Below are 25183 nucleotides of genomic sequence, written 5' to 3'. Positions count from 1 at the left end.
TGATGTAACATGTGGAAGTATATGTTAATGAATTCATATATATTGAAAAACAGGTCCTGTAAAGATTTGGTTAAAAATATTTTTTCTTCACATGGGCTATAAATGTAGATGTTAAGTGTGAAATGTTTTCCAGCTAATGACTACAGCACCTGCTGATAGCTGAAATATTATAATAAATGAGGTTGGTTTTCTTTTTGACTGCCTCATTTTTTCTCAACATGCTCTCATTACTTTCCTATCAACATATGTTTGACCCTGATATATACATGTACTAGTAAAGATATAACAAGAAAAGCAAAGTTGAGTGTTGGAGAGGATTTTGGACTGTTTAGGGTCTTAAAGATAAAATATTAATTTGTGAATGAACAAGAGTATTACAGCTAGAGAGACTGCTAACTATCTATTTCAAATACATACATGCATACATATAGCAATTCATTCCTTCTGTAGTTCAGTCAATCAATATTTATTAATACCCAGAATCATCTCTTTGAGCTGTTATCGATTCCTACACTAGGATGTTCTGCATTATTCACATCTAATATAATAGATAACTGTATGCTGATAAATCCAAACAGAATAAACAAACCTCATGTGTAAATGTTTCAGAACTAATGCATTCCTCTGGGTCAAATATCAAAACAGAATTTGTTGGGTGTTGAAATTGCTGGTTTGTGTTCACTTATGCCAATGTACCAGTTACTGTATTAGGCAATTCATGTAAAAACAAACCAGTCTTTCACAAAATGACTGATTTCACAACATTCCTGTGTTATATATCAGTTGTCTTCATTTACGTTTTCTTGTGGAAAGGATTCTGCAAGATCCAATCCTTTGTGGGCAACACCACTTCTTCTCCGCACGCAATCAAATTAACTGAATTCCATTACTGCATGTTACATAAGCAAGTGATGTAGCACCTAGATGAAAAGTGCACAATAAATTGAAAAATATCTATAAGTAGTTCATACAGGGAATGACTGGAAACAGGAGAAAAAGCATATTGAAAAAGTGTCCCTTATGGAATTCCAGTGTGCTTTACCATGCACAATCAACCGCTGTTAAGACCCATTTGATCGAATCATGGCTTCTGTGACCCATTGCATACACAATTACACAAGATTGTTGAACACTTAAATATATTAATTAATGTTTGCACAATTCACACATTGAACTATACTTAAACAATTACAGTCCACAGCAGAGCAGACAACATAAATAATCATAAACATTTTACTTGGCTGATCCCACTGCTACCTAAACAACATTTACAGCATTTCCCCCCCATTCATTATGTCACAGTTTGAGGTATAGCATTTGCACAAAACAACAGCTGATGGCTTCTGAGACCAATAAGATGTAAGCGTACCTTTGGTAACAGTCAAAGGTTAGGCTTTATTGCTAAGATACTGTTAATTTCCTCTCACAGCGTTTTCTGAGGTGGAATCATTATTCTGGGCCCCAGGCGGTGTTCTCAAACTGTCCTGTCTATTTAAAAACGAACATTTCCCCTTAGTTAACTTGGCCATGCCCTTGGTTCAATGATCACTTCATAGTAGCAAGTTTTTTTGTTTTTTGTATCTACTTCGATTAGCTAAAAAGTTCACTCATGCCTGGTATTGTCTGGAATGGTGCCAGAGTTGTCCTCAAGAGAAAACTATTTGGGCACCCTTACTTTTAAACTAATCTAATCCTTGTAATCGTGGGTCTGCATTACCAGTAGCTCTGAAATCCTGCATCCTTTGCTACCACCGAGGGATGACCCGAATAGCAGGCAATAAAGTTCCTTATTTTACAGTGGTTCAAGAAATATGTGCTTAGGAAGTGAAAGCGACAGAAAATGTTTTGTAGCTGGCTCTGAGAATACATACGGCCGACAAGAAATGACAGGTGCATTTTTAGAAAAGAAAGACCATAATGTTTTCCTGTTTAGCAGTTGACAGTTTGTTCTCGTCATAACATGATCTTAAGGGGTTCAGAACAAGCGTGATTATTGCAGCCTGGTAGCGTCTCTCTTCACACAAATTGAATTCTTTTATGGGAGAAGAAGCTGTTAAGATTCAGTGGTGAAGGTGGAAATAAATTAGCATGTAAAGTGAATTTTATATATTCAGGCCTATAGCCACTGACTTTACATTGAAGAAAGAAATCTCATTACTAATCTTATAAAAAAGACTATTTTCGGTCTCCCACCTTGCCAGTCATGCTTTAAAAGTGGACATTTATGAATTTTCTGAAAGCAGATATGCCTACTGTTTATAGAAGGACTACAATCATTTACTGTTTTTTTTTTATTATTTATTTATTTATGTGCTAGGATCACAGATTTGGGTAACCTCAAGAGAAGATTGTATTTATCCACAGTCCACAAGGAGCTATCTGCCACACCTTTACATGCAAAAATACCTCTTTCAGGTGTCAAACGCAGCACTGTAAGTATGCAAATTAATCTCTGTTAATGGAAATATTATTCTTCAATCCCTTATTGAATTATATGTGTGTGGTTTATTTCAAGGTATGTACCTCCTTTTCCTGGCCCCCTCTCACCCCTTGTCTTGGATCAATTATTTCTTAATTGCCATTAAAATACAAAAAAGTTTTAAAGCAGCATTTCTTAAACATAACAAATCCTGCTGACATTAACTGTAATTTTCGATTTTCCAGTTACCATTTAAAATCCATCTAAGACACAGCAGTGCAACATTGCAAAGTAGGGTTAAATGGACAATCAATACCCTATAGCAGTCGCATTTTGTTCCTCAAAAATGTAGACATTTTGTGCTACTAATCCAGCTGTGTTTTGTTTTTTTGTCCCCGTTTTTTCTTAAGATGCAAATTGCTTAAATTTGGAGAGGTGCTAATGATGGCTTTGTGGCTAAAATAAACTAAATGATCAATTTCACAGTCTTCTAGCACTTCAAACCAACAAAAGCTAACTTTTGGAAATGTTATGCAGCATGTTTATCTGGATGTGTGTATAAATATCAGTTTCTTCCTTCTTCTTTTTTTTCCACTGAGAAAAGATCAAACAAAAGAAACTAAAAATCACATCATAAAACAGTATCTTACCCTTTCAGATTTATTTTAATGTTTTATTCATGCTACATTACAGCAAGAAAAAGAAAAAGAAAAAAAACATGATATAAACATTGATTTTATGTGTTTTTTATTACTATGGTGCCTAAGAATATTTGTACACAGCAGGCATACATGTTTGGGCCTCGTTCTTGTACTGTAGTTCCTTCTTGATGTATTTAATCAAAACCATATAATTAGCAACAAAGATTCCCTTATAGTTTAATGAACAGAAATGCATTGGTTTCATGGTTGAATAGAATACCAAAGTAAACAAAAAAGAAAAACATAGAAATATCTTATTCAAATTATAAATCAATCCAGTGTAAAGTTTTATCTATAATAAATTTAAAAACAAATCCCACACTTCACACACACGCATATACACACACACACACACACACACACACACACACACACACACACACACACACACACACACACACTGATATAAGTTAAATACACATATATTTTAATTGAGAATGTAAAATATATGCTTGTGGACTGTAAGGTAATACATGTATTAGATGTGTATTTATTCATGTATTTGTAATTAGTTTTATGTAATTCATTATACATTTAAATTAACAAAAATAAACTGTTTTAGGTCACAAAAGAGTGCCACCTTGGTGTGACTCTTTGTATTGCAGTTTAAAAACAGCACCCTAACCTAACATTTCTTAGATATAGATAGTCGAACATTGTAGAAAAGTCTGATCTATAGCTAAATAGTAACATCTTAGAACTTGTTTTGGTGGTGTTGTTATTATGATTATTATTATTTAACAACATAGATAGATAACAACATATATGTGCAACACAGTGTATTTGTATGTCTCATGTAAACCTGGTTCTTTTTTTTCATCTACTGTATTGGTATTTATTCATTTCTCCTCATGTCTGCTCTCCTCACTTGTTTTGCAGGTGTTCTTTTGGTGTTTATTCTGTAAAACGTATCTTGGTTTTCAAATGCTATTAAAAAAAACTGGACTCATGTTTGGCTTAATAAGGATATAAAGCATTTTTATGTGTGAAACATACTTAGAAGTTGCTCAAGCTTATGAAATTACCATAATGGTGTTGGCTGAGAAAGCAAGCAGTCACAATGTAACTAAGGTGATTAATGGGCACATTAGTATAGCTGCACAACAAGGATGTGCAAGCAGTGAACTGTAGTCTTAATGTAACAACTACAATAGATAGAAACCAACTGGCTGCTCTGTGTTTGGATTACCTCTCTTTCTCTGCTGCCGAAAAATATTACAAAGATCTATACAAATGTATGCATTTCAAAAGGTTTCATTTAATAATTTAAGTTCAACTTATCACTAATATAAAACCAAAATAGACTTCAATGTCAGTTCTCTTCCACAAAGGCATTTGACAATAATATGAAATCATAATGTGAGCTTATGTCTCTGCTATTATTTGTTCCTTTTAAAATGTAAAATAGTCATATTTGTCTTGTGATCCAGGTGGTCTGACATGCCAGTGATATTGAGGTATAGAGTAATCCTGACAAATGATGCAGACCTGATAGTGCTAAAGGATATATTTACTGATACACATTACTGAATTACACCACTTGCTGTTGGAGAGGAATCTGGCTTTCAGCTAATGGAAAGTAATTAGTTCTTGAAAACAGCGATGCTGGAGTAATGAACTTCTGTGGGTACAGCACATCCCCATGGTAGAGCATGATTGCCTATATTGTTTTAAAGAACTTTCACTGAGCATAAGATATGCATAATAAAGTCCTTCAGAAAGATTTGTTAACATCTGTTTCATTTACATTGTGTGCTGTTAAAATAAATAATGATTTGAGGATATGGCAGAGTGTATCTTAATCCTTTATGACTAAGATTACAAATACCAAATTGCCTCAATTATTTGATTTCCTCTTTGTAGAAACGTTATATAGTTTCACATCTAAGGGGGGTTGTTTTAACAGTAAGAAATATTAAGATATGGGCATATTCATATTCATAATAATTACGTTGAGAATTTTTTTCCAGAATATTGTAAATTGGTGCACAAATTCAGCCCATGAGTCACACACTGTCAGATGCCATGTATACTTCCTACTGAGAGGCAAATAAAGAAACAAACAGCTTCAGTTTTATACATTAGTTTGTAGAAGGAAATTAGGGACGGGAGTTCGAAGTGCACCTCCAAACAAACTAGACACTTAAAATGGAACAGATCTTATGAAATGGGTGACATAGTTAAATCATGTTACCCATATCAACAGTTTCTCTAATACATATAAAGAACTTGGCTTGGATTTTAGTCAAATGCCAAATATGCTGCAAAGTAGAAGAGAGGTATATAGAGGCTTATTTATAATGCATTTCAGTATTAAAACTTAATTTTAAAAGTAATGCTGTCAGGCTGTGGCAGTGCCCTGGAGAGAGGAAGATGAGAGAAAAGCACACAGTGATTAATTTATCGCATTTTATTTATTTAAAAAATTGAAAAGTGTAAGGTAATACATTTGTTCACCACATAAATCTATTAGCAGTAATACAGTGCGTTCATTTTGAATACTAGATCAAATAAACACATTATTTCCAATACTGATTTGTGTACCTGGTCTATATACTGTATAGAAGTCAGTGTATATTATTTCTCACATTTACAAATGCAGAATTTCCTAGACAAATTTTTATTGAAATTCTCGTTCATCTTCTGATTGTACTTCTTTCCATTTGTTGTTTGTTTGTTTTGTTAATTTGGTGCTAGGGAGGCATTCTCATATAACATTTTAAATTGTTGGCACTTGTATTCATACATGAGATCATTATTTCTAATCTCCATGACAGATATTAGCCAGACGAGTGAGCGTTACTCACAGGCATATTAGCTTTTTCTCATTTTATTTTCCCCGTTCAGATGTATGTGCCCTTTTCCATCTTCCTTGTTTTTGTTTTGTTTTGGGGAATGTTGTAATTTCAAATAATTGCTCACTCTAAAACCAGATTGCTATAGAGCTGCTCTCTTTTTAGGATTGTAATAGAAAACACTGTAGAGGTGCATTAAAGTACTCGAGATAGGGACTCAAAATTACTTCATAATGTTTTTGACATTCATCGAAGCACTCATGGAAAAAACTAAGAACACGTAGTGGATAGGTCTCTGCAGCTTTCATCTCTGAAGGTTATTCCAATTAGCTATGTTTAAAATGCATCAGAAAGTTCACCAGGTAGAATTTGTATTTCTGTCGGCTGTTGTCAGCAATGAAAATATAAAAGATGAAGACTATGTTATATACATCTCAGGACTGTGTTTTTGTAGATATCAAAATAAATCCTTCAGCTAACAAGTGATAAATGGGTAGTAAAACATGATTTTGACATAAAAATAATTAGATTAAAAATAAAATGACAGAAGTATAATGGAATATTACGTAATCTGATGCTTCTTAAGTTGTCATTAAGGTTATGAACAATGAGGTAGAACTGTTGATGTCTGCTGTATCACTCATAATTGACATGACAGACATAATTGACTCTCTGTTGACAGTATGGACATCTTAGTTAGCTGGAGAGTCATTGTAAACTTAAAAATCATTCAATACCATGTTTAAATGTATATAATGAATCATGAAACTAATGCTTTTGGTATTGTTTTTTCTCCTTCCTATAACAGTGGTGTAATATGTGCATTGATCTCGGTTCATTTACCACTGAGGTATTCAAAGGAGCAGCATTTCTGTCTTTAGATGGAATAATTGTCTCTGCATGCTGTAAGCTGAGGAAAATCTTTACCATGAAAATACATCCTCAAGACACTTTGAATGTACATGGTATGTAAAATACGTTTTTATTTTAACCAGCTCAGCTCAGGTGCTGAAACTCGTCTGTCATCTCAAAAAAATTTTTATTTTTTATTTATTTTTATTGAGGAAATGTATTTAAGCTCATTTAATCCCATGTGGTGCACCCAGTGTGCTTGAAGGCCACATAAGACTCAAGTTCAAGGTTTTCATTCTTTACCCCTCCTATTATGTTGGGAATTTAGGTACATTGATTGTGCTTCGGGTCATATTGTCAAAATGTAAACATTATTAAGTTGATAAAATGGTAAAAGGTATGTTAATAACATTAAGAAAAATGTATTTTTTACTATTATGCATTCCACATTCACTGTTCAAGTCTGGACACATAGGAGTGCAATGACTTTCAGAACACAAGATAGACCAGTGAGATTACACTGCACACAAAATGTAAGCATGTGATGTTTGTAGAGATATTTCCTGCATTCCACACAGGTATTGGGGGTCTGTTGTCACTGCTAGAAGGACAGAATTGGCATCTTGCACGTTTCTTGCTGGTGGCAGCAGCAGTATATCATACTGAACTAGTTCTTTGGCCCTAAACATACTGAACTGCAGCTGCAGCTGGGGCTCGAGGCAACCATGTTCACCTTTGGATGAGTAGTGCGAGAAGGGCCTTCCCAACATTTCCAAGAAAACCCTGCATTGATATGGCTTTCTACTGCTCTACTCTAAATGGATGTCCATCCAGAGGTCAAATGTTTTATCAGCTGACACATCGACAATGCTGCAGAAGGTGACCAGTGGCCAGCGTTCAGTCATGCGTAGACAGGTGTAGGTTGTTCTTGGTTTATCCAGGTTGTCGACTCCCCCTTTGGTGGAATTGTAATCCAAAATCATCATTGGCTTCATGTCATTCCAGCGTTGCATCCTTGTGCATGGTGCTCATCACTATAACATTCTTGTTATTTTTGGGACAGTATGAAACAGCTGTTGTGCTTTGAGTGAAACCAAATTTTAAGGAGAGCACATTTCTGTTTTGCAGTTTTGAAATCTCACTTGAAAGCTCTGACTGATTTTATTGCACTGCTCCAAGCATGGTCAACTTTGAGAAGTTTCAAAACTTTCAGAAGGTCAGCACCAAGTCTGTATGATGTCAAGTTGTCACGTGACATTATGACCTTGGAGCCCTTCAGTCATTTCCAAAACTACCCCTGTCCCTTGATTGCTTTCAGGTGCTTCTCCAAGTTGTTTGCAGGTGCACACTTGCATATTCCATACATTACTAGACTGAGCATCTCACATTTTACCCACATTTTTATGCCATACCTTGCAGGTTTATTAGGCATATACTGCCTGAAGGGACAGTTCCCTCTAAATGAAACAAGGCATTAATCTACAGTAAGATTTGCCCCTGGATTGAAATATAAAGGCAAAAGTTTGACTAATTTATCCCCCACTGCCCTGATTGCAGCCAGTTTGTCTCTTTCACGTCGACTGGGTCTAGTCTCGCAGTTGTCAAAGTGAATCACTGTATCATTCCTGTGAAATGTTGTTCCATACTTACATAACCATGTTCACCTTAAGTCAAGATTGACTTATGCATTAATATTATAAGGGGCTTCAATGTAAATTTTAGTTTTATTAATGTTGATATACAATTGTCACGTCAAGTCCCCACAACCACTCATATCACATGTTTAGTTATCTGATATGAATAAAAATAATAATTTTAATTCACGAATATAAAACCTATTCTACCACTGTGAAATTGAATGTTAAAATGGGCAAAAACCTGAAATATAAGCGTCTTACAATTCTATGCCCATCAAATTGACCAACATGGATTGGTAATTTGATTCCTGTTTAAGAGATGAGGAGGTGCCACAATATAATGAGTCACAATATGAGACTGCCAAGAACAGCAGATGATTTGCTCCTGAATGAGTTTTGATGATATTCTGAGTGAGATGAAAAACACTGTTTTGCACTTAATAATTATACAAAATATAAAAGTTTATAATTTGTTGAAATATGACAGCATACATCTTAAACAATTTAAGATGATATGAACACACAGTAAATGTTGGCAGTGTCTTCCATTTAGCAGCATCTGGTGTTGGTTTTTTCTTAAAATTTACAACCCTATGGAGATTAAAATGATTAGTGTTGAGAAATCCATCCGTCTCTAATTTCAAATTAAGAACTTTGCTTTGTTTGGACTGGGATATATTTCATTTTAAATGGTAATTTGTGCTGAGTATGTATCCCCTACCTAATTACACTCATTTTGTTAAGAATTCAAATTACTGTTTTAAAAATATTGATTGTCTTTGTAGAGTGTGTAGTTCACACAAATATTAAGATAAGTATTTTTGAATATGATAAAATATAAACCTTGTATTATAATTAAGGACATTACATAGGATAAAGTGCTGTATTGATGCCAGTTCTCATTTCTTCTTCAGGTCTGTATATCAGTAGTCCAACAGACATAATCCCAAGAAGCTGTCAGTTTCCAGCAGATGTACGCCATGTTACACAGGTGATAAACATGGATAATCTCCGGCTGGCTGAAATCAAGTTCAGTGGAAGTTCCTTATTTTCAGAATGTGGTAGGTAACAGAGCAGAAATTTCAGAAGAGCTAATAATGCACACACATTTATAGAAATATCAGAATACTTTTACATAAATGCACTAATTACATGTCTTCCATATTCAAGGTAGGCCTGTACATTGAAGTCATACTTTAACTTGTGGCATAATCAGATGCTGCTTTTTATGTGTCTGATATGTTACTTAGGGGCTTATATCTAATAATAATGATGAAATAGTCAACCAGGATTTTTAATCAGTCTTGCTAGTAACCGTGCTCTTGGTGTGTTTGTGTGTGTGTTAGTTTGTTTATTTTTTGTGTGTGAATGGATTAGAACCCAGGACAAAATTAATCTGTCATTGATATTGGCTCCCTTTTGCATTTTCTCTCAATTTCTGAGAAAGCATCTGTCAAGGGGGTCTTTGGGTAGCTCGTCTGTTATATGCAGCCTGGGCTCTGTCGCATGTCATTTTTACCTTTGCGTTCAATACAGCTGCCTTCTGCAGAGAGCCCTTTGTCTTTGTCATACACTCTGATATTGATTTTGACAACTCCACACTCTAGAATAACATGGCCTTGTGGCATATCATTCTGTTCTTACATGGTTTTGTGGTGTTTGTTTTTTCTAAAACACAGTTTTTTTCCAGAAGGCTGCTTTTGCCATTGCACTTGCAGTCGTCAGCTGTGCTTAATTTTTGCACTTGCATTAAAAACAACAAGTTTCCTCCATGACAGATCAGGTCAACTCCATACACTGAGATGGTGTTAAAGGATCAACTGTCAAGTCTCGTATATCGCAAGAAGTATGACAAGAAATAGAAATGCACAAATAATGATGCTGTTCCCCTTTTGGTTTGCTGTTTAAATACATCTTATCATCATATGCATTAAAATGAGACTGAAAGTCAATGCAGAATTGGAGGGACTGATTATTATGTTAATTACCTTGGCTCTCACCTAAATGGAATACCACATCAGGTCCACTTACTTCATTTGGATGCATCACTTCACTAATGTCAAGCTGCGCTGCTTTATTGAACTCTGAACAGACCAGCAATCTAGTACAAATTAGGCTATTGCCCTGAATGGTTTCATTTGTGTGGAAACAAGTTCTTTATTTCCAGGGTAATAATTAAGTTTGGGTCCCTTTTTTTAGTTTTTTTCCCCATAATTAATATTATCTCAAAAGTCATTTGAGCAAAGTGATTTGCTCATTTTGTCTGTTTTTTATGCAGACTATGAGGGACAGTCACAGTGAGTGTAAACATACCATAACCATTAGTGCTGTTTAACTACTCCGACTGAGGGAAAGCATGTGAGGAAAAATATGTTCTTTGTTTTAACTGCACTTAATTTCTTTTCACCACAGCATCATGCAGTTTGGGGAAAAAACAACAACAAAAAACAGTAAATACAGGCATTGTTAGAATCTGTGAATATTGTTAGTTGACACTACTGAAGTAATCATTATCACCCACACATAAACACCCACCTACACATTTTTCCTTGTGTATCCCTAGGTATGCATGTAGGTTTATTGACTTCAAATGTGTATAAACTCCGTGGTGGAATAATATAGGAAAACGTGAAATGTCAAATATTCAGCACACAGCAACCATAAAACCTTCATGTTCAGCAACTATTCAAGTATTTCAATATTCACTACCAAATTCAGACTCATGTTATGCTGAAGCTGCAATGCCCCCGATCACTGATGTGCAAGAACATAGGAATAGATTTTTTACAGAGCTCACACAGTAGTTAAGGTTTGGTTAATTTAAAATCATTTTAGAAAGGTCTAGTGGGCAGAAAGGCTTATATTGATAAACATTTGGTCTGTAGTGAAATGCATCATGAACACATGCCTTTCTGGGCACTACCAATCACAAGCTGAAATCTATTGAAGCTTGTCTACGATTGTAAGAAGACTGATGGGGCCTGTTTGGAACATTTCTCTTTCTGATTTGTACCTTGTTGGCCAAAATGTATAATGAGTTTTAAAGCACAGTCATCAGTAATTCTTCTAAGGACTTCTTCAAAATCAAAACCTTCATAGTTCAATCACCATCCCTCTAAAGCAAAATACTTTTTTAAAATCTGAAAGAAGGTGTTTATGTACAGATCTGAAGTACAAGAATCTAGAAAATAATTAGTTGCTGTGCTTTAAGGAAATCGTGTTGTAGATGTGCACATGGAATTGCTTTGGAGTTCCTGCCAGCCATAGCTGACTTATTTAAAGCATGCTTTTGGAATAACTTTGGCCATGCATAACTAATAAAAGTTTATTCTGCCAACACCTTAATTTTGACAAATTCCAAGAAAGAAGGAAAGAAAGAAAGAAAAGATTGAAATTCTAGCCTGGCAAGCCTCATCCAATTTCAAATTTCACATTTATCAATTATATATGTTTAGCTGTGCATTTTAAATAGGATTTGTTTTGTGGTTGTGTTTGATTTTTGAACTGTTCTAAAGAAGTTCATTTTCAAAGCTTTGAGAAAATATCCCAGTAGACTGTGCATGAAATTGTCATTTCAAAAGGCTTTAATTTTACGGTAAAAGTTTTCTATGTGTTGCAATGGAGTGATTTTACTTTGAAACCCAAGTGCACTTGGGTCAGAGACTCATACCTGCAGACTGTAATTATCTTTACTTGTTATGACAAAAATAAATGCTCCAGTAATTCATTATAATTTGCCTTTCCACTTCAATAGCCTTTTTTATCTGTGCTTATTTATCCATTTTGACAGCTGTCTTATTCATGTTGATTTACCCAGTTATGGCATAGAAATAAATTACAACTACACCAAGGGAATTTTCATGTAAATGAGCCCTTGTAATTGGTCCCTGTGCTATTAGCATAACAAAACTAATAATAATTAAAGAGAATTGATATTAAACAAAAGTCCTTTGATATATTAATATAAATAGACTATTGTAAATCGGTATTATTGCAATTTACATGTTTTACATATCTCTATAGCTATTATGTAAGAATGGAATTTAAATGATCATACTTGGCATTTAGATTACCAGTACGCTACTTATTTGTCCCCCATTTACATTGTCACATTTAATTATTCTTCGTAAACACTGCCTTTTACTCTTGTGTGTGGAACGTTACCATTTACATACAGTGTCCTTAGAGGGAAAGTTACATTAGGCATTAAACATTAGAAAACAGTCATTTGACATGACAGTAATGAAGAAAAATAATTAATGAGATATTAAAACCTCAAGAACATTGCGTGATTTTGAATCTAACCCAGCTGATTGTTTCATTCTTTTCTTTTAGGTGTTTAATTTTAAGATCGGTGCTTAATATTTCATGAAACATAAATAACTTAAACAACCAGGGAGGCAGCGTTTTAAAGATAGATGTCCTCTTTCAAGAGAGAGTATTCTTCACTCAGTCTCAGGTTCCAGATGCATTGCTATGGATTGTGGCCTGCAAGTGTCGTCAAATATTAACAGCATATTAAACAAGTAAATAAATACTTAATAGTTTCAGAAATGTGTGAGTTACGAAAGGTGTTAGAAAGATGGAAAGATTCATGCATGATTGTTTCATATGTATAAAGTTATATGTGTGGGTAGCAATTAAATCTGTATAAGAAACCAATAGAAAATAAATAAATAAAACATCACAGACAGAAACTTGTTATTCTGTGTACCAATGTTTCATAGCTGTCACACTTTCAGTGTGTTCAGGAGACACAACAGAGAGTCTCCCTCACACTGTATTCTGTGTCATAATGCAGGAGGGGTTATACGCTTCATGAGGCATCTTCCACACTCGACTGCAGCTGTCACTGTGAAACAGAGTCAATGTAATTCCTTAGAGCACTTTACATGTTCCTCAATGCCTACAAGAGAATTTCCAATCTGCACAAGTGCAGTTTTGAGAAAGTGTTTGGTTACCTGCATACTTGCTCACCATGGCCATCATTATTACATTGTGGGTTTATATTTTTTGGAATGGTATTGAAAACTAAAGCTGATTATTTCTGAAGTGTATATATGTATATATCATCATCTTCATCAGCCTATATCGATCCACTGCTGCATGAAGTCCTCCCAATGATGTTTCCACTTGCGTTTCTACAGCTTCATTTTTCCATATCATGCCTGTGAAGTTTATTATTTCATCTTCCCGTCTTTTATGTGGTCTTCTTCTAGGTCTGTTTCATCTCTTGAAATTAATTTGTTAGCTTCCTTTATCCATCTTTGATCTGTTCTTGCAATAAGTCCTGCCCATTTTTGCATTTTCAGTCTTCCAGTGACATTTTCTACCTGTTCTTGAAAATCCAAGCATACACCTCTATGTGTGTAACGGGGCTCATTGTGTGCATAAGCTCGTTACATTGACGCAATCTCTCCAAATGCATTATAGTGTTAAAATCTCCTGCCTTGGTAGACCAATCTTTTGGCTTCGTGATTTTGTTTCTATTCCGGGTGATGGCACGGTTCGAATCCGAGCAGGATTTCTGTAACATTTGTACGGTTAGTATCAACAAAGCCCAGTCCCAGAGGAAGCTCATATTCTCTGCATCTTTCCAATACTTCTCTGACAATTGGTATATGATCCATCGTGTTATATGCAGTTCTGAATACTTCTTGTTGGACTTCGCCATGTCTTGAAGGTGATATGTTAATATCTTTGTAAATATTTTGTATAAGATGGGAAGCAGACTAAAGGGCCTATTGTTGTTCAGATCTTCTTTGTCTCCTTTCTGGTGAAGGAGAATGATCGTTGAGATTGCATCGTTCCATACATCTGGTATTTGTTTATTTCTTAGACACTTTCTGAAAAGCTTTGCCAGAATCTTCTCCATTGCTTCTCCAGCTTCTTTTGTAATCTCCACTGTGATTCCATCATCTCGAGGGGCTGGTTGTACTAACGAGATTGAAATTTCGGATCACATCTGAGATCAACAGATCACAAAGAAACATTGTACGAAGCAGATCGGGCTGAAGCTCATTGTTCTTCTGCATAGATGTATGTTTTTAATTTCAAGCATTTAAAATGCACTCAAATTTAGAAACATGGACACTGGTCTCTTTGCCAGTGCACCTTTCTTATGCTTTTCATGATTTTTTGATAAGTAAAATGTCCACTCCTGTGTTTCCCAAGGAAGCATGTTTTAGTGTTGTTGACATTTGACTAATTAGATCTGGCACACTAAGTGAATACTGACGCCAGAGTAATATTAAATGTAGCATCTTGCTTGCGGTCAAGATAACTTGCACTCCCTTTGTAGCTGCAAACAGATGGCTTTGCCACTGCTAACAGCATGAAGAAGGAGATCCAGCTGTGTTTTTTGAGTTAGGGGTAGGTGGGTGAAGCAGGGGTTGGATATTGTGTCTAGACTTACTTTTATTTTGTACAACTTTATATTTTTTATTAAACCCATTTAAAATTTTAAATAAACTTAATAATAATCAAATATAATATAAATATTCTAAATTAAATATTAAAAGCTTTGTATTTTCCATTCATGATCAGACTCCTTAATATGAATGCCCTTGAAGAACAGTGTAACTTAATTGTCTTTACGATAATTGTATAGATTAAACTATTCCTATATTTATTAAATATGCAATATTTCATGTCAACAATATGCTAAATATGCTAAAACAAATAGCTGCTCCCTGTTGTGTTATATCTTCTGTTTCTTTAGAACTCAGAAACTGCATTTTTGCATTAGCAGATGAATTCAGATATCATTTTGGTTTAGTGTTTTTGTATTATTACTATTATTAAACATAAAAAGTCTCCATTGATAGAAGCAGTTGGAACATTTTTGTGCACTGTGGATTAAATATGCTTCTCAGGAGGAAACTGCAAGAATTTGCTATTTCTGAGGTAAATATGGCTCATGGAAATATTTTTTCAATTCATTTATCAATGTCATATTTTTCTAATATAGAGCAGACAAGCAGTTCCAGATCAGCAAGTGCCCGTGGCAGTAAAAACCAGGACGCATCCCATATTGCATTTGGATCAAGAGTTCAGGGCCCTCCCCCTGTTACTGGAAGGAGAACCAGTGCCACGGGATTAAGGGAGGTAAAGAAATTTGGTTTTGAAGATATAGTAACCATGTTGCAATTTATCACTAACATACGCATTTTCTCTAAGTAGTACCTGTTTTTTAGTGGAATTCCTGCAATCAAGTTTTACAGTTCTACAGGTACTAATCTGTAAAATTGTAGTGCCCAAAAATGACATTTAAAAAAGGACTATCTGTCTACTTTATGAAATGCACCAGTAAACATAAACCTCGACAGATACTGGAAAGTTATTTATTAATTTGACTTTGCCCGAGACATTTTGATATTTTATAAGTATGAAATAATTGTTAATCAAGTTCTAATTTGGCTGTTTTCCTGAGTCTTTTAGTATTTATATCGTGGTGTAATATCTTCTTGTTTTTATGTGTTCACCTTAAATTAAACAGGTGTGATTGTAAATTGCATAGATATCAACAGGAAAGGTTGCTGCAGTGATCCTTAGTTTCTGTTGAGCAATGTCAGCCCTATCACTGTCAAACTAAAGCCCCAGGAAAGATTGATAATACAGAAGCAGGGAAAAGGGTGCTGGGCTGCTAAGTGAATTGGCGGTAGGATATGAAACCTTTCAACTTCAGGTCACTGTTTCAATTCCAGGCCCTGTTGGTAGTGATTGGGAGTTAGAGGTTTTTCTGTGGTCTCAGTTCACTTGCCAGGGAGCGGCAGTCTACACAAGAAAGGGTTGCGCCGCTGTCTCTCCCTGCCTAGATCTCTTCTAGGTTACCTGCATGGCTGTCAAACAACGGCGGAACAGCAAAATGATCATTTGAAAAACAACGGTCCAGTTTGAGATTGAAGAGTTGTTTCGGGTCTTGTGTGCCGTGTATTTTTTGTTTCCGAACGGAAATCATAGTTTTTCCCACTCAATATGTAATCCACAGTTTTTGACAATTAAAGGCGTAATAGTTTAGCATCATCTGATTTGATTGTTTAATGTTGTACCTTTATTTGCCATTGAGAGAAATTCATGCTATCAGCTTGAAACAACAAATACAACAATATTATTTTCAGAGCACCTAGAAGACTAACAAACAGTGCAGTTGTCCAATTTTCTGACACATGCTTCCACACTAGACATATAGGTATGTGTGTTCAAAATGACCCAATACATCAGACTCTGATATCTGCAACCAAATATGACATTGGAGATTGGAAACAGATGTGCTCACCACATACAAGTGCAGTATCATCTCAAGAGCATTATTCATTTAGTATCCAGCATAAGCACAATATGTATGTTTGTCCACTCAAAATGAAACATATTGCTAAAACTCTCGACTGAATTCAAAGTACTATATTGGCATCATCACACAGCTCTCAAACTTGTCATAGTTTTGCATCTTCTTATATATTCATGCATTCAATGTATCTTTTATTCCTTTGGCTTGAGGGCTGATCCATGCTATTATAATGTTGATCACATCTATTTCCAGCACATGATTCATAATGGGGGTGATGATTTGTTCAGTTCACTATTTGCTACTGACTTAATGCTCCTACTCCATTAGGCTCAGGTTGATAAGGATCTGGAAGTAGCAGAGCATTATATTTGCAAGGCAGGTGTGATTTTCATAAAGAGGTGATAGATTTCAATAAACCTGTCATTGCTCTTATGCCCCTCTTTGTTCTATAGTCAATGTTTTAATTGTTTTTTTCATCTAAAAGTCAATGGGAATGTAAATGAAACAAAGCTAACAAGCAAAGGAATGGTTCCCTTTTTTGTACACTTATTTACAGACTGACAGTAATGGAAGACTTTTTAGATCACTGGCAATGTATAAATGTATAAATCAGTAGAAAGTTTAATGACAGATTGAGTTTGGTTTTAGCCGTACTCCAAACTGTAATAAGACAGACAATAATGTATGGATGGATGGCTTGAGTATTCTCTGTGCTGTGCAGATGGACAGCTCTGGTGGCAACAACATGAGCAAGACCTACTGCCAGGAGAGAGAGAGTAGTGTGGACAGGTCAGAGAGGCAGACCAAGCAATATGACGTTCCCAGTGCCAGACACCTGGAGATACTGCAGGGAAGGACTCGAGAAGATAGACAACCATCTCAGTTATTCCCAGGTAAAGTTAAATGCTTGTAGTCTGACAGCTTCCTTGACGTGTTAATAGGACATAAAATCAAGGATGAAGTTGCAGTAATCTATCATAAAATATTAGTTGACTGTTGAAATATTGAGGTGTCATCTTTCTTGGCTGCTGCCTGAGTTCCCTGATTTTATGACCCACTTTTATATAGCAGCATATGATTTATACAGTACTGTGCAAAAGTTTTAGGCAGGTGTGAAAAAAATGCTGTGAAGTAAGAATGCTTTGAAAAATAGACATGTTAATAGAGTGAACAGAAGAAAAATCTAAATCAAATCCATATTTGGTGTGACCACCCTTTGCCTTCAAAACAGCATCAATTCTTCTAGGTATACTTGCACAAAGTCAGGGATTTTGTAGGCATATAGTCAGGTGTATTTTATTCTGCAGGTGTAATTAATTCTGCAGCATGACAACGACCCCAAACATAAAGCAAAAAAGTCATTAAGAACTATCTTCAGCATAAAGAAGAACAAGGAGTCCTGGAAATGATGGTATTTCCCCCACAGAGCCCTGATCTCAACATCATCGAGTCTGTCTGGGATTACATGAAGAGAGAGAATCAACTGAGGCTGCCTAAATCCACAGAAGAACTGTGGTTAGTTCTTCAAGATGTTTGGGCCAACATACCTGCCGAGTTCCTTCAAAAACTGTGTGCAAGTGTACCTAGAAGAATTGATGCTGTTTTGAAGGCAAAGGGTGGTCACACCAAATACTGATTTGATTGATATTGATATTGAAGTAGATTTTTCTTCTGTTCACTCACTTTGTATTTTGTTTATTGATAAATATTATCTATTAATGTGTATTTTCTTACTTTACAGCATTTTTTCACACCTGCCTAAAACTTTTGCACAGTACTGTGTGTGGGTGTGTACACAAACTTTTAATTTATTCATTTACTTAATTTGAAAAATTTGAAACACTGTTATTTGGTGATTATTTAAATGTAATAATTATGTTCACTAAACTATACATGTGTATCTGTCATTTTGAATATTCATTCAGTCTGTACTTTTGCACAGAGGGGGGGTACAGTTTGGGCTGTCACACCATTGATTTCTATGGAGAGATGAAAAAGAAAATTCAACCAAAGTAAATAACTTCAAGTACATTTTGGAGAGATTTCAAACGATACATTTGAGACTTTCATCACACACACCAACACTTACAGGTGCAAAGAAAGAAAAGAAAATCTCATTCTTGAATGGCTATTGTTAGGATAAAGCACAAATGTAATTTGACACGTTTGACATATCAGTTGTCACATTCACGTGTGACTGAGATGAGTTAATCCTAATACTTTTTTACACTGCACTCTCACCATGGGTGTATATTATTAAATGATGCAACTGCACCATGCTGCTTGGAGTCAAATTAATGCAATGGAAAAGGCCTAAATATTTTCACCTAAGGCTAAAAGTTAACTGAAACCGATCTTTTCCTTGGAGATCTCCACAGAGATTATTATTGATTATTTTTTTATGACTTTGCAGTGCTGCTCCATTTTAATCGTGCATTGTAGTCACAGTATGGAGTGGCATTTTTTCTCATTTTAAGTGTATAATCTACTTTTTCACAATAATGTCTAGCTGTTATGGTACATTACTATATGTCAAATCTTCTATACAGTGACCTATTTTTCATGGTATTGATAATTGTAATATGATATGATTTGGCATCTTCTGATGGAGAGGAAGGTTATTAATAGATGATGCTTACTTATGCATACTTCTAAACATATGCATTCCTTTTAGATTAAATGGAAGAGTGTTTGGAAGAGCACAGCTAGTGAAACATCTCCATTTAAGAAAAAGAAAAAAGAAGAAGAAAGATGATTCACTTGGCAGAAATAGTCCTTATAGCTTACATTACTGGGTATTCATTAAACTTGATTATCTGTGAGGTCTTCTGAAAGTCAATGTGGATAGATCAAGCAGCTGTTTTAAAGGCAGGAAGAGGTGTTTAATTTAACAATATTTTAACAGTGAAACCTCACATCATTCAGCCCCATCCTCCACAAGACCAATCCACAGAGAGGACAGGCAAGAGAAAACTCCGTGTGCCGAGTGTTGGTAAAGAGCAGAGCAAACCGCCCTGTAATACAGGTATATTTCTATTTGTGTGTGGTTATTAATCAGTGTGATGGAGCAAGACTTCCCCAGATGACATTTTTGAAACGTTAGTCTTCCTTCATCAGAGAGGTGTCAATTCACTATGCATAAAAAATAAAAAAAGTTCAGTGACTTTGATTCTGCACTTTGGCTGCTTGATGTAGAACATTGCAGGAGACATGCCTGCCTGCATACCAATATAGTTTGACAATATTGTCTTCATGCACCGTGGGCTAGGAGTAGTGTCATTACTTAACACCCTCCTCCATTTACAGTATAGGTCAGTGTGGTGTACTTCTTCATGCATACATAACATAATGCCTATTGTATGGATTATTTATTGATTATGTGCAAACTTTTGCAGTGTCTGTTGTATTATGATCTTGCTTCCTTGGTGAATGTGAAACAAAACTTTCTTTCTTGGTGCTCTTGTTAAAATGCACTGTAGGCACAGGACAGAGTCAGTCTGGAACTAGAGGCAGATCCTCTGAGAAATCAGTCCATCCTCTCTGCAGAAGAGTAAACAGTGAGGAAGCTGTAACCCCAGGCAAACTTCAGAAGGATGCAGGAGATCAAACAGCAGGTCAGATTGTCTATACTGTTTTAATGGGAAGCATTGTGCATTAGAGTAGAGCTGTTGTTGTTTCTTTTCAAGCTTTCAATACAACCATCAGGCATATCGAACCATGCAGGACCCCATTTCTTTATTAACAATGAACAGTACAAAAATATAAATAAAAAATCATCACACCAAAAAGTTATTTCTCTGGTTTATTATGAAATGGTAGGAAATAAATATCTCTACATATTTCTTTACATTCCTCCTTTTAATCTGGCAGTGATTGAATATATACTGTTGAACCGGAGTTCACCTGTATTGAATACGCCACATCAATTTCTTCACTTTTTAGAGGATATCTAATTTAACAGCTTCAGTGTAAAATCCTTTCAGAAAAAGACAAAAACAACAACAATGTTAAAGCTAAGTCTGTTATCAAATTCCTTTGGATACTCATGTTCATTACTTATTCAGACCAACACAATACCCTGGGATACACATACACGGATCCAGTCTAATGAACACTGTTTCTATGCGTAAAAACAAATGTAAACCTAAGTGTCCGGACTGTGGCATCTGACAGGGGATGTTGATGGAAGCCATTGAGAAAATCCCCAAGGTCCAGTTGACTGTTGCCCGATCATCTAATTCAAGGAAATCTAAATGACAACCGTGCGTGTTTATTCTGGACACCCCAGTTCAAATGCCAAGAAAAGCATAGCAGTGACCATGAGCTGCCTGTGAGGCTGAGCAGGTGGAGCTGTCCAGGGAAACCTTGAATGGGGCACAATAGAAAATCCACTGGACGCAAACCACGTCTCGCCCCAGACAATCATCTCAATCATCAGTTGCAGTGGAAAAATAGTTGCCACACCCTCCTGCTTCATGCCTTCTACCATTCAATGCCTATGAACAACAGCCCAGAGACCCCTGTGTTTGTTGTGAGCATGTGATGCCACAGCTCAAACATGCAGTACAATGGCCAGGTTATGAAAACTCTGCTGGCAATGACATAATTGAACCCCCTTAACCATATCTTACTAATAGTCAATCAATGTCTGTAAAGCTACACACATCATTAAATGGGCTGTATGCTTTTAAACCAAGCTGCTGTTGAGTGCACATTTGGAACATTGGAGACCAGCCTTCCTCTTCTGTCCTTACAATGCCCTGGGTGAATGAATCGGTTAGAGGTCATGTGATGCCGTGTAAAGGTACATGAAGTGCATCTATTTATAGACATTTTATACCAGTTTGGCATGATCAGTGTTTCAGCATTGGTCATTGGTATCAATACAAAAAATTATAACATCACAGTTCAAAAAATGCCCTCTGAGGGATTGTATTCCTCCAGCAGTGAAAAACTTTAGGAGCCAGAAAAGAGAAGGACAAAAATGAAGGAATCTAGACTCCTTATTATCTAAACTTGTTTAAGGAATTATAACAGCTTCCTGTTTTATTTATTCAGGCACAACACAAGTTTACCTGTGCTGAAAGGATTTAGAAAACTCTATATTATACCTAACCTGGCCATTTTATTTGTCTCCTTCAACACAAAAAAGGGAGTTTGGTCTTCGTGAAAAAAAATATTGTAGGATATTACACAGAATACAATAATGCAAAACACATGCTATGATAATTATGCAGTCTCACAACAGAGAAAAAAACATTTCAACAGATGAATGCCGGAGAACAATATGTAACAAAAACTGTCAGCTTTAACAAACAGCTAACCTACCATTTGAACAGCATCTATTTGTTGCTGAATATGTAAAATTTTATTTTTTTCCCTTTTCATCTTTTTGGATAATTGTGAAATTACACATGTAATTTATTAACCCCTTCTTGATTATTTTTTTATAATGATGTCACTACTAATATTCCAGTTTGCATGCCAGCAGGTGTGCAGAGTTTCTACAAGGACAAATTGTTTTTCAGTGACTACTGAAGGCAAATAAATGAATATTGTTTTCAGTTTGTCAGCTTTATTTATGCATTGTTGAAATGCTCATTAAAACGTTAGGCTGCAATTAAGAAACCTAGCATAAATCTATCTGTGAAGAGAAATTAATTAGGTGCTTTAGTGATCATTCTTGAATTTATCTTTTCCTGCAATATTGTGATTACTTTGTAATTTGCATATTTCCCTATGAAAACACTCATTGTATTTCATTGCTTGTTTAAGAAGTAAAGTGATAAGATGTTCTTTGCAATTAAAGATCTTTGTTATTAATGTGTTTCTTGAACCTCTCTTGGCACTTAATATGTGTTTTCTCTTCTTCTTAAAATTAACTTCTTGAAAAAACAACTAAAAAACCTCCAGTACTTAAGTGACATATTAAAAGTCATCCACTGTACTGTCAAGTCTCTTACAAAACATTTTGATAATATATGAGTGAAATCTATATTTGAATTAGGCACTTTTGCCTTTAATTATTGTAAATAAGATCCATATAGACATGCTGTAATTAAGAAGATTGAGAAAATAACAAAAGTACAAGGAATTGAAATATTCAGACCTTTTTCTTGTTAACTTTCTGGATAATAATATTCTATATTTTTTCTCCAAATAATCTTGTAAGAAATGGGCTAATTACATATTTAATATGATCGTTGCTGTGAAGATCCAAGTCAATAAGTCGTTTCTACACAATTTCCTTGGAAAAACTCTCTTTGTAGAATTGCTTGAACTGAGCTTTCATGTCAGACCCTTTGAGTTTGCTTTTGGCTCAGCGAGAGAAATAATGCTTCAATCTATCAGAAGATTACAGGCCTCAGAGATGTTAGTCTCAACAACTTCTTAGCCAAGGATACTGAAGATAAAGACAGCTGTCTTTAGCAGCTGTTTTATTGCTCTCATCAAATGCACATAATTGATAGAAGAAATAAGATTGTTGTATAGCTTTCAAGTGGGTTTTCTTTCTTCCACACCTTTCTTCCCTAGACAAGTGGCACTCCTCCGACCAATCAGAGGACAGCATTGGTTCCAATTCTTCTGGTCAGGCCCTGGTGGGTCTTCAGGCAGTCAGCCCTGATTTATACCTCCCAATGAAGGGGAGTGACAGAGAAGACAGCAGCGGAGATGAGGGAATAGAGCCTCAGCTGAAATTGAAGGACATTTTCACTTACTCGTCAAGGCCACACTCTGCCAAACACAGACAACAAAGCGTGCCGGTGGAGGTCTTCCTATCCCTTTCGGCCTCAAGAGGAGATGGCGACAGCGATCAAAGAGGGGCTCGACTGGAAGACGATTTCCTTGGAGGAGACAGTGAAGAGGTATTTGCTGGCTCATTATCACAGGGTTAGATTATATACCCCTTCCCACCCTGCACAGTTGTGCAGCCCATAACAGCCTTGTAAGTGTCAAACAATGAAAATGAAAGTCATCTGCCCTTGACTCCAGCACCGGTGGATCCAATCATCGTTATTTATTAGCCTTCTTCAGTTGCTTCCCAGGGCCCGAGAAAGTGTTGTATCTTTCTTCTGTCTCTTTCTCCTTTGACAATAATATATTGTTGGTTTACATAATAATTCACTGTACACACACATACACAGTAGAAGATCAAGTTTTACATAAGCTGATGCTTTCTGCACTCAAGTCTTTAAAACGTTTCAAGAGTAGTCATAAGTGTCTTATTCTATATGAATAGTAATATATACTTTCATCAACTTTCATTGATAACTTTCATCAACTTGTAGTAAGCAGTATTTACTATTATATATAAGTAAGTAGAATAATAATAATAATAATTATTATTATTATTATTATTAAGTATTTCAGGGTGCTTACAAACATCTGAATAAGTTATTGGAAACTTGGATGTAAATATTAACAGAGTAATAAGTAATTATATGGCATAAAAGTCCTAATAATGAACAATAGTTATATTTTAATTAATGATATGACTGATAGAAGTAAGAGAACATTGTGAACACTTTTGTGGCAGCTGTACTGGAGGTAGGAGCTATGAAGCTAATATAGGTGAGAATCTATAAATGTGCTTGGGATTTTAAACCTCAGTTCAAATAGCCTGATTGCCTTCTTTCATGATGCCAGTTTGTAGTTTGGCTTCAGTAGGCCATGGCAAAGCGTGAGTGTTTGTCAAATTGAAAGGCATTGAGGCATACACATTAGACTGCCAGGCAAATAAGTCAAAGGGATTTAAGGTTTAAGAAGCACACAAATCTGTCAGTAAAATAGCAGAGAACCTATATATTTTTAATTGTATTGAAATGTGTGTTTTTACATAAATGCTTTCAGGTGAAGAAAACATACTATGACACAAAGAGGTGCCAACATCAAAAGTCTCAACGAGGTGCAGGTTTACAAGGCTTATAAGAAAAGAAAGTGCAGTCTGTTGAAATTACAGTAATTTCTTTATTTCTACCTGGAAATAGTTTGGAACAAGCTAGTGATAGGTTGCAGTGATTGGATGTTAGCCATCTCTATGCTTGGAGATTTGTCATTTGGGGTATAGGTTTCACATCAGTTGAGGGGATGATCCTGGTGACCTTTAGAAATGGACATGTGAGCAACAGAGACACGTGCCACCTGAATTTTGTTCTTTGTTGTCTGCGATGGTTGCATCTTGTGTTCTGCTTGTTCTTGGTATAAAGTGTGGGATTCCAGAAGCATGGTGGGTGATATTCTGGAATAATAAAACTTGTCACTTTCGCTGACAGCCCTCACGTTGTTTACATTGGAAACCTCCACCCTGCAGGGCAGTAAGTGGCTCGAACTGACAGATAACTGAGATAATGACAGTGATAAACTTAATCAAACTGTGTACAGGTGATTCACTGTCGACATTAATCAAAAATACCAGCAAATGTAGGAGGAAACAAATGCATTTGACACCGCAAGGGGTTAAAGTGTTTTGCTAGTTTAAACAACATTTA

General features: G+C 35.6%; 1 protein-coding gene and 1 pseudogene across 1 annotated transcript in view; one reads left to right on the top strand and one right to left on the bottom strand.

Moving 5' to 3' along the window:
• Positions 1-25183, top strand: part of cfap20dc (CFAP20 domain containing) — an 80730-nt gene that overhangs the window by 14187 nt on the left and 41360 nt on the right. Inside the window, exons 6-13 of the mRNA XM_066697920.1 lie at positions 2318-2432; positions 6724-6880; positions 9319-9465; positions 15375-15511; positions 17416-17587; positions 19600-19719; positions 20174-20308; positions 23229-23560. Coding sequence (XP_066554017.1) covers positions 2318-2432; positions 6724-6880; positions 9319-9465; positions 15375-15511; positions 17416-17587; positions 19600-19719; positions 20174-20308; positions 23229-23560 — 1315 coding nt within the window. The remainder of the gene's footprint in view (positions 1-2317; positions 2433-6723; positions 6881-9318; positions 9466-15374; positions 15512-17415; positions 17588-19599; positions 19720-20173; positions 20309-23228; positions 23561-25183) is intronic.
• On the bottom strand, positions 7225-9139 carry LOC136747315 (piggyBac transposable element-derived protein 4-like; annotated as a pseudogene).

Source organism: Amia ocellicauda, chromosome 3 (genome assembly GCF_036373705.1).
Source record: "Amia ocellicauda isolate fAmiCal2 chromosome 3, fAmiCal2.hap1, whole genome shotgun sequence".
Classification (NCBI taxonomy): Eukaryota; Metazoa; Chordata; class Actinopteri; order Amiiformes; family Amiidae; genus Amia; species Amia ocellicauda.
Note: the sequence above shows the minus strand (reverse complement) of the source record. Positions and strands in the feature narration are given on the sequence as shown.